General features: G+C 33.5%; 2 protein-coding genes across 3 annotated transcripts in view; one reads left to right on the top strand and one right to left on the bottom strand.

Annotated features, from left to right (window-relative positions):
• LOC100181256 (UPF0472 protein C16orf72 homolog) overlaps positions 1-5,084 on the top strand; it is an 8,213-nt gene extending 3,129 nt beyond the window's left edge. Inside the window, exons 4-7 of one of the 2 annotated variants that reach the window (XM_018815139.2) lie at positions 879-987; positions 3,526-3,662; positions 4,111-4,188; positions 4,718-5,084. In XM_018815139.2, the coding sequence (XP_018670684.1) occupies positions 879-987; positions 3,526-3,662; positions 4,111-4,188; positions 4,718-4,827 (434 nt within the window). In that variant the 3' untranslated portion in view covers positions 4,828-5,084. Of the gene's footprint in view, positions 1-878; positions 988-3,525; positions 3,663-4,110; positions 4,189-4,684 lie in introns of both variants that reach the window. The other variant, XM_002124282.5, reaches the window with a different exon arrangement.
• Positions 5,085-5,611: 527 nt separating this feature from the next.
• LOC100183607 (nuclear protein localization protein 4 homolog) lies at positions 5,612-8,515 on the bottom strand. The gene is made up of 3 exons (XM_002123938.5): positions 7,173-8,515; positions 6,419-6,631; positions 5,612-6,141 (listed from the first exon to the last, which is right to left on the bottom strand). Exons 1-3 carry the CDS (start codon positions 8,454-8,456, stop codon positions 5,941-5,943), a joined length of 1,698 nt encoding a protein of 565 aa, XP_002123974.1. The 5' UTR covers positions 8,457-8,515; the 3' UTR covers positions 5,612-5,940.
• Between the last annotated feature and the right edge of the window lie 2,153 nt (positions 8,516-10,668).

Here is a 10,668-nt window from a genome sequence, read left to right as displayed (position 1 = left end):
TTCATTATGTCATTATAAAAAAGTTTAAGAATTATTAGCTTTTTATGTAAAATCAGATACAGGAACATTGCGCACTCGTGTAATTTGACACCGGCTGTAATTCCATACGGGCAATTTCACTAACGTTGGGATTCGTTACTTGCGAAAGAGCAAATTCACAACGAACGAAAAATAATTAAAAAGGAAGCTACGCTGACTGTTCTCGTTATCTTCTCTTAGTAGCTTCACTTTTTTTCATTTTCAGTATTTTCAGTATAGTAATATTTTTCTCTCGCGTGCAACATTATAGCAATAGCATATGAGGCTCGGCGCTCGGCCCAGATTTCAGCCGAGCGCCGAGCGTCAAAAAAGGAGACGCTCGGGCACGAGCTTTTGAGTTCGGGCTCGGCTCGGCACATCCCTAATATATATATATATATATATTTTTTTTTTTAAATGAAAATTGAAAATAAATTCAATTGTTTATTATTTTTTTTCATTAGATCGTGCTCAGTCTTCAGATGATTTGTGGGTTTCGTTCCAAAGTGCTGCTGAGTTTGCAACCAACATGTACAAAGGTAACAATTAAAGTTGACTAGGTATGTAAGCCTACTCACTTAATGTATTGTAAAGATCTACACTAGATACAACAAGTTAAGTATTCTCTTGTTTTTAGCAGTTCTTCTTAATTCAAGGCAAGAAAGGAAAATTGGCAACTCAATGAGATTTCAAATACCAATCTTTCAAATGCTTTGTCACATTTGAAATGTCAGCTTTGAATTTTTAAAAACGCCAAATTTTACTTGACAAAGATTAATATTTTTGTCAAAAAATGTATAAACATCTGTCTTACGATTTTGCAGGTTTTTTTTTAAATCCGTTTTTTTTTCATTGTTTAGACAGCGTCGAGGGCTGTAAGAACATGACAGAAGTTGCTGCTCAGCGAGGATATCATAGAAGAAATAAAGAAGTTTTATCATGGGCTAAGAAAAAACGAAGACATATAAGGTAACCATAGTAATATCTACTTACAACTTAAGGTATTTTGTCATTCATCAAGTTCAAGTAAAGGTTAATTCAGTTTTTATAGTTAAACATGTTAGAGCAGTGCATAATTATAATTTGATAAACCTATGTACACCCCAGTTTGAAAATGTATTGAAATAATATTCTGCTATTGTTTTCACTGTTTATAATGTTATAGTAGTAATAAAAATCGCTTTTCTGAAAAAAAAAAATTCTGGTAAAAAAAGTTAAATATTTTTTTAAATAATCTAAAAATAATGATTATCAGATATATTATTAAGCAATTGACAAATCTACAACAAAGTGCATAATATAGAATAGATTTATAAAAAAGCTTTTTTATTATAAATGTAAGCTATAGATATATACTTTAAATCTGTAATAAAAGACTATTGACTATAACATATTTCAAATGTATGTTGTGACAAATTTTAAATACTAATTGCAATGGCAAGCGTACATCTGAGTTATTGTACAAATTTTATTTAAATTTAACAATGTAGTATGTGAAGCAGTTCGTTGGCAAACAGACAAACAACATTTGCTTGTTATTATTCTTAATTTCCTGTGTTTTGAATTAAGTTTCTGTACCTCAGATAGCAGTTCTGTGTACGAGTCAGTTACAGCATACAAAATAGGGTGCTGTACCCTTCAAATGAATTATTGTGTTCTACTTTCTTTACATTTATATCTTCACAGTTTCACTTCAATTTAATAAATCTGCATTAATAGGGTGTTAAAACATTTGTAAAAAGAAAATTAAATTGCCTGAGAATTGTTTTAGATATATATGTTATGCCTTGTAAAAGCAGTGCGTATACCTTTTAGAGTCATGAACCTATAATGTGGGTAGTAGGCTTTAATCATAGAGACCAAACATTTATAAATACAAGGTAAATACAAAAATTAGACACAGAAATTTATGACAAATTTCACCTCTGGTTATTAAGCTTGTGGAATGCGGTGCAAAAAATTCAAAGAAAAGGGGTTGGCCTGCCCACACTGCTACACCATGTTGGGTGCCTACCATAATTGTTGTCTTCTACAACATTATGTTTCCAAAGCTCTAGATTATGTGGACAAGTTATATTTGTAAGCCTATTGTACAGGTTGGGTCATGAGTTTTTGTTACCTAGTATTTTATTATCTCCAAAAATGATCATTGGTTTAAAAACTAAAGACCACTAACAAAACAAAAGGGAATTTCTGCTGAGTTCTAAACAACAAGAGTATGTATGATGGGAGAATTGGACAATATACTTGCATCTGTACAGTAGCCTGTATTATACAGTAACTGCCAAATATATATAATTTTTTACTAAACAAATAGTTTGCATAAAATATGCGAAATATGGAATAACAATTCTTTTTTCTATATAATAATCTAAATAAATATTTTACATAAAAAAATGCAAACCATGATGAAATCTCAAAATATACAAAAAAGGGGAGAAGATGGGACACCCTTCATTCTATTTTGTCCTCCCATTTGGTAGTAGACAAAAAAACATTCAAAGAATTACAAATCTTTACGACTTCCATAAATCGTTGTTAATTGTTTAAAACATGACCAGGTTATTTGGAGAAAAAACGTACAGTCTTAACTCTGGAGCATTTTAACTTTAGAGATGGAATGATGTGTGTTACAATATATTGTTTTTCAACACTTCGTCATTTTAGAAACCAAACATTTATCGTAAAATTTATTTGAGAATGTTGTATTACTCTTAATGCTCTAAACCCCAGCTTTCAAATGCTTTGTCACATTTGAAATTTCAGCTTTGAATTTTTGGAATAGCCAAATTTGTCAAACCAAAAAATGTAAAAACATCTGTCTTGTGGTGCTATGAAAATGCTATGAATGCTATAAAAAAATTAAAAATGCAATAAAACACACGATTAGGGATGTGCGATAAACAGCGCTGTTACATGTTATGTACAAAATAATGGAACAGTTTTAACAGTAACCTAAGAAAACTTTATTTGTAGAAAATTGTCTTCCTATGTATTTGTTTTTAATGATACTCATTTCAAATATGTTCATACTAATATTGAAACTCTAATACTCTACATGGGCGTTTTTATTTTCCTAATGGTAACATTCATAATTTAACATTAAACCATTTTGTTTGTCCAAGTTTTTGGTATTGTTAAATTAGCCTTATCAAATATTTGTTCTAGTTATAATATCAGATTACCGAAAATATAGACTTATAATGTATTGCCTACTTAAGTGCGTCATGACCTCAAAAATTTAGAAAATCTTGTGAATGCATGATAGACTACTGGAAAAACGAAGTCATTTCTGTCACATCACCAAAAAAACGGACCATTGTAAAATTCCAAGTCATTTCTATCGCATTATCAGTTTTATCACCCTAAAAAATCGGACCGCTGAAAAAAACAAAAAAAAAGTCATATCATCAACCTAAAAAAAACATTGATCTAACCACCATGTGAAGCATGACTTGAATTTGATGTAGAAATAAATTTTCCACCGCTGACTATTTATGTTTTCAGACGAGAGGATTTGATTGGTTATTTATGTGGGAGATCCCCACCCCATCGTGGGTCGCGACCCAGTTCATCCCATCGACCCCAGGAAGCGAACCGTGACAGTCGTCTTCAAACTTTTAGAGAAGCAGTTTCTATGAATGGTAGGTTAAAAGTCCGCTGTAGTGGCCATGTCTGTTCTTGGGCAAGACACATAAATAATGGCAGGTGCTCCTAGTGGTCTTAAGCACACAAGGGGTTGTCCAAGTTTGCTGTACTAAAATTAATGACAAAAAGTCCAAAAAATAATCACTTCTGTTCCAAACTCACTTATGTAGTAACTGACATTCATTGAGGCCCAAAACATTGAAAAATGAATTTTTTGCTCTTATTTACAATTTCATACTTTTTCTTTGTTGTATGTCAAAGTTAAATTATTAGTAAGTTCAAATGTAATCAAAAAATACCTATTAAAATTTGTTTTGTATCTGCTATTCTATGAATAATTTGATTCAAATATAGTTTTAAGGGACATATTATTATAATGTAAACAAGTATATATACATTTTTTTTATAATTGATTTCCTTATTTTAACTTAATATTTGTCATAGGTTTAAATGGAGCAATGGCTGGAATAAGTTTTGGTGGCGATTCCCCATTACGACAAACATCATCTAGAAACACACAAAGTAAGTTTGTATACGACCATGTATGGGACATGGAAGGCCACATTGTTAACTTGACTTTGAGCATGACATGCAGGCAGTGCAGAGCTGGAATTCAATCAGAATTTATCAGAAGGCCTTTTAAAGAGTTGAAAAATAACGTTTACTGAAGAGGCATTCTATTTGAACTGAGATAAACAATTTAAATGCTTTGTTATTTGAGCTTACTAAAAAATTCATTCATGGGTGTACGAAGAATTGTGTGTTACATGAAACCATTTGCCCTGTGTTTGTTACATTGCATATTTGCCATAGTGTGACCCTTCACCCAACTGTGGGTACAGTATGGAATGAATTTATATGTAGTTTATAAAAAGGTACAGCCTATTATTTATTTTAAAAGCTTAAATAGTGTGCCTATAAATTAGACATCCATGTTTTAGTTGAATATTTGGCATCAGATGTATGAATCAGTTTATAACTAATCAAAGTATAACAACTCCCTATGTATTCCCTATAGCTTTCCATCCTGACCTACCAGCTTTTTTATCAGAGGAATTCCAGCGTCGAAATGACCTTTTGGCGCCATCTTCTCCATCTAGAAAAAGAGCTTCAGCTTCTGGCCATGACTCAAAACCTTCATCTCCTAAACGTAGAAAATAATCTTCGAAATAAACTATGCGGTGTTTGTGGTAGTTTCCTTTTTTAAATACACTTTATTTTAAGGTGTTTCTTACACGCTTGTGTGTATTTGCTTAGTCATCACGTTTTTATTTTATTCTCCATAAACAATAAACCCTGCCCAGTCTCAAAATATAGAAACAATTTTGTTTTGCTTTGTTCTAATTTCCTCTGTATCTGTGTTTGTGTGTGACCTTGTTAAATATAACGTCTCGTCGATTTATGATTCTACAAACCCATCAAAGTAACTTTTGGACATTCAGAGGGTAAAACCTTTGTGTTTAGCTGTAACTGTTAGCTGTTTTTAATTGGTATATTGATAAGAGTAAAGATATACAGAACAAAAAGGTTGAGGGCCAGTTTAAGATCATTTCAATTCATTGTGCATCACAATTTTAGTTTAAGCTGAGGACCATTCTCCAATGGTACAGAGTGAAAGATTTGAGTCTTTGATTAATGGATATAAATGACTTTTTATGTGACACGCAGATCAGATATTTTGAAGTAGGTGTTTGTATTCGAAAAACTTTGTGCTTACCTGTCCAAAATTTGAGGTAGCAGTCTATCCAAAAATTTAAAGTACAAAAGATTTATTATTTACTTTATGTCTGACAATTTTGGTATCCCATTAATGACCACTGAGTTGGAGCAAATAAAGTGTTTCGCACAAGGATTCACATGTCGAAACATAGTAATAACAGTCTGTCCCTTCAAGTCAAGAAAATTTATCGGCCGTCTCCCTTCTGAGTATTTTTTTGAAATGCGATACAGAATTTGAATTATTTATTGAACTTTTAAAGTGAGAACTGAAAGTGAAACAGCAAATTGGGAAATATAATGCATTGTCCAACACATTTATGGAAAATAAACTATAATTACACACCTGTGCTATTTACTAGCATACCAACAAGGGAAAAATATGACTAGTATTCATTGGAGAACAAAATAAATATTGTGATATTTAAAAATACATTGTTTTTTTAATAATGGTGTTCCAATAAACTTATTTTCTAAGGTTTAATTGATAAATGTGAAAAAATGGATGTACATTTTCACCATTAAAGTATTGCTTGGTAAACAGTGGAATTACATTTCTTATTGCATTTGTAAACTTCTTTCAATTGCTTCGCGCATCTCTGGGTCCATCGAGTGGTGAGATGACGAGGCTGTGTCCATTGGACTATTTGAGTGTCTCATTAGCTCCTCCAGTGTCGACCAGCTGGCACATTCTTTCCAGTGACTTGCAAGGCCATTGTCATGAGTGCGGACTGCATCTAACAGCACATCCATTTCATTCTAAACAGAGAAATGTGGGTTAATTTCAGTGTAATGTGCCAAATTTGCATGTATCCCTGTTAAACAGCTATTAAAAAAAAAAAAACATATTTCAAAGATAATTTGTGTTAAAAAACATATGAAACAAGTTCTAAAAATAATGACTTTCATCATGAGACAAACATCCTAGCATGTAAACTAAGTCTATCTACACATATTATTGTTAAACACAATGTAATAATTAAAAACTAATATTGTAGAACGGTATCATGGTGTCTGGTGTCGTGTGTAAACTTACCTTAAATGAGATTGTATCATTGCTGTATAGGTACACCAGAAGGTTAAAATCAGACACAGCATCCACAAACTGATCCGGTTTAAACTGGTTTAAATATTTTGAAAGTGACGACAAAGATTGTACTTCACCAATAGTGTCTCTGTAAGGAACTGGAAAGCCAGCTACAGCGTTACTGCATGAGTACTGAGAGTTCAGAGAGAATGCTGTAGGAACCTTAAAAAACAGAAGAAATGGTTTGAAAACTTACAGCTTGGCTTTAACCGTCAGGCTTTATAGGGTAATGGGCCTATCGTGGCCTAAATCCTAGGACCCATAGGGGGCTACGCTGCGGGACCTCACCCACATAGAATAGAAATAGAACCATACAGGCTACACAAATTTCCGCATCACAACATGCGTTGTTAAAAAAAAGGGAGGCCTATTTTGGTGCAAATAGATCAAGATAATTAAAGTATTGCAGGACCCTCAAAAGAATGGCTCAATAATTACAGTTTATGATAGTGTTTTGTTTCCGAAAAGATTTAGGTCTTAAATAATGTACTCTACGAGTACTGTGTACTGACAATAAAAAAAATAAAGGAAACCAAAAAAGTTGAGGGCAACTACTCTGGATTTGATGTATTAATATTTTAACTTAGAAAAACTGGAGAAAAAATGTGGTTTTCGTAAACGTAACATAATGCCTTTAAGTTTAAATTTTTTTTAAAAATATATATATATAATAAAATATACCGGGAAATACCCATTAACTTACATCAGTAAGCAAATACTCCAATGGTAGGGGCCGTGCCAGTTTAGTGATTTCATTACCATACTTGTCTTTTTCTTTGTAATACACATCAGAAACAAATAATTCAGGCGAGCTTTCCCTTATATAACCAAGCTCTGGTGCGTCTAGTGTAGGTAACAAGCATTCGTCGGCAACAAGGGACATCCCTTGATTTGATACCTGGTAGCCTTCAAAACTGATTTGGCAGTCGTTATCTCCCGACACAATAACAGTAGCAAATTTTGACCCATACTTTCCATCAGATGCGAGTTTGCATGGGTTGGGATAGTTATTTTGGAATGTAGCAGCAGTAATACACTCTTCAGCAGTCAGGAAGTGAGTGTCAGAGTGCCTAGTGTTTTTAACTGTCCCTTTCGAACGGTCTTCTACCGTTAAATCTGAAAGGATCCAACCTACTTTTCGTAAATTCAACTTTTTAGCGATATATTCAACTGCTTCTTCATTGGGGTCTGGATGAAATTGCAGCCAGTTTTTCGTGCTTTCTTGAGGAGGTTCATATATTGCACAAACTTCTGCTTTTATACCAAGTGGCACCTCAGAATGCGGGCTGTAACGTCCATACAAATACCCCATCCTTTGATTGCCGGATTTTCTCCAGTAATTCAAGAAACGATCAACAATTTCACGATTTTCAAACATAATGTTATCTACATGCCGAAACTTTTGTCTATTTAAAGTGACCGCAGATGGTAGATCAACCACGGAATGCTTCTTGCTGTTCGAATCCAATTTTCTCGCTGCTTTAAAGTTTTCAAGGTGAAAATACTTTCCTTTATCCACCCCAGCAGTTTGTTGACGCATGTAAGCATGAAATGACAAGAATTTTATCTCTTTTTCCTTAAGATATACCTCATCCCAGGGTTCAATTGAAAGATTCTCAATCTTAAACATCCCTTTCGATCCGTCATCTCTTCTTATCCTCCCATCATTCTTCCACAATTCAACATCAATTGCATCCTCCACCACTTCCACTGCTTCCACAGCAGATGACGGTCGTTCTTCACTTATTTTTGAAACACTGGACTGTGATTTCAAAAACAACATATCTCCGTGGTTCAGTCCAGCAGTTCTAAGTTTGCTTTTTGACTTTTTAACTTCATCTTGGTAATTTCTTGATTTAAACACCCCCCACCCATCACCCTTAAGCGCAAAGGATTTCTCCACTTGTTGCAGTAGAGAGGCAACTGTGTCACTACTCGAGACTTCTATTCGTTTTGTACCATCAGAAGACTGAATTCTTATGATCATTTTTAATTACGATTATGGTTTCTTGTATTAAAAACTAATTACTTAGTATTGGCAAGCAAGTGTCTGTTGGATAAAAGTGCAAGTTTATTACTTTGTCAACTAAACCTAAATAATTTGAACAAATGCCATTGGTTTTTAGACAAACCATAAGATTTGGAACAATTACCGATAAGTGTCTTGCCCATGGACAAATACTCTCAGAGTCTCAATAGATAATTGTATCCGCATCCAGTATTGTAATCATGAGTTACAAATAAAACAATACAAAACTGGCAAACACATATTAGCCAGTCTGCAGAGTATGGCGGTTCCTGATGAGATCTCGCGCGTGCAAGACGGTTGACAAAGCATGTTTTCGCATTTTTAAAGTTAATTTTCGACACGAACGCTCGACTTTTTTGGGAAAAAATTTATACAGCAGGTATCAGTGAGGGCTATAGAACATTTTAAAAACCAAAATTTCAGGTGACCACCAGCTAAAGGATTACCACCATACCAGCTCTTTAATTAATACTCAATACTAGTGATACTGAATAATGTTTGGTGCTAGTGAAGGATCCTTCCCCCAGCTTATTTGCTAACTACTAACCCCTATAACTATCAACCTTTACCCTTTTTCATCAGCCTATTCTGCTATGTACGGGAGAATTCTTCACTAGTGCCAAATGTTTTCCCACTAACCACTAAACCCGATTAAAAGTCCCGCTTTTATGTTTGTGAACTTGTGGAAGCGTTCTATTAACACAAGTCGACAGACACTATTTATTCACTAGCATTTATACCAGGATCACCTTGGACCTTGATTTGGTCCCCTAACCACCAAACCGAAACTATGGTCTTGCTCAACGTATTGCATAATTTGCAACAAGGATTCTTCACTAGTAATACTCAACACATAAATCATTGTCCTTTCAATGACAACAAAATACGGAACTATATAAGTTACAGTTACTCGAATCGTTTTTAGGAATATATAAGAGAATCAACACGATTTAACGACGTATAAACCACTTGTGTACACATAAAGCTCATTTTAAGTTGCAGCACCAAATCCCAAGTTTCATCACAGGTTTATAACATACTCTTAGGTTCCAGGAACGTACAGAGAACTGACACTTTTTTGCTTAAATGACTAAGCTAACTTGACTAAAAACTTTAAAATAAACATCCGCTAGACGACACTACAGAGCCCTCTATCTGTGACGCAATTGTTCGTGACTAGAAGGGGACTCTCAAAACGTTATAAACAGTTAGTATAAACAGAGTTTGCAGCATGTTCATATATTTGTTTGATATCCATCATCAATACTAAGGTTTTTTATGTTTGAATAATGGTACATTTTCATATACCACATGTGAAAATGAGCATTCTAAAATTCTTATTACTTGGTAGGCAGTTTTACAAACGTAACAAATAAATCTTTGTTTCCTAAGTTCGCGTATGAAAATGTTTATATACGAAATCTAGTTATTTACAACTTAGTATTACTTTTGTGAATAAATATGGATAAAAAATCAAAATCTTTGATCGATTAACAATGTTATACAAGTTTTGTCATGTGTGCGGATTGCATCTAAATCAGTATAAATTGCAAAACAGCGTCATTAGTTGCGCAGTTGTGGCGAAGTCGTGCAAGCCACGCGTTAGTTGTTGATGGTGCAAATACACATGAGACACGCTGTATTATGGATACATATCTTTTACCTGTCGTATCCACGTATGAGAATTTTATACCCACAGGCAAACAATTTGTTGATAAGCAGGTTAAACCAGCTACCAGAAGAAAGTTTTACCATTCATAGGCGTTTTGATTTTAACAATTTGCTAAGAGGTGCCTCAGTTTCTTATTGTATGTAAACTTGATAAGAATCATTTTGGTTTAGGTTGACCAATACTTAAACAAGAGTGCGTTTTTATAATTTATTTGTTTATTTACATTGTTAATCTATTTGTTTATTTTTTTGCCATTTATTAGATTTTGGTTAACAAATTTAGGATGGACAGTGTGAGTGACTTAACAGACACTTTGGGGTTACCTGAGAATTTCAAACTGAAGACTGGAACCAATGGCCACAGGTTCATCACAATACTTTTAAACTAAATCAAAACTTTTTAAAATTAAGACGCAAACCATTTATTTAATCTCGCAGCATTTTATTTGAAAATTGTTTAAATTTCGAATTGTTATAAAAAAAAGTTTTTTATGTAATG

This window comes from Ciona intestinalis, unplaced genomic scaffold, assembly GCF_000224145.3.
Source record: "Ciona intestinalis unplaced genomic scaffold, KH HT000034.2, whole genome shotgun sequence".
NCBI classification, from domain to species: Eukaryota; Metazoa; Chordata; class Ascidiacea; order Phlebobranchia; family Cionidae; genus Ciona; species Ciona intestinalis.
Note: the sequence above shows the minus strand (reverse complement) of the source record. Positions and strands in the feature narration are given on the sequence as shown.

What these genes read in the sequence shown, in the direction of transcription:
- LOC100183607 (XM_002123938.5), bottom strand. Translation starts at nt 8,456, where the DNA reads ATGATCATAAGAATTCAGTCTTCTGATGGTACAAAACGAATAGAAGTC. An exon ending in TGGAGTATTTGCTTACTGAT is followed by an intron (nt 6,632 to 7,172) that starts GTAAGTTAATGG and finishes CTGTTTTTTAAG; the next exon opens with GTTCCTACAGCATTCTCTCT. An exon ending in ATGATACAATCTCATTTAAG is followed by an intron (nt 6,142 to 6,418) that starts GTAAGTTTACAC and finishes TTCTCTGTTTAG; the next exon opens with AATGAAATGGATGTGCTGTT.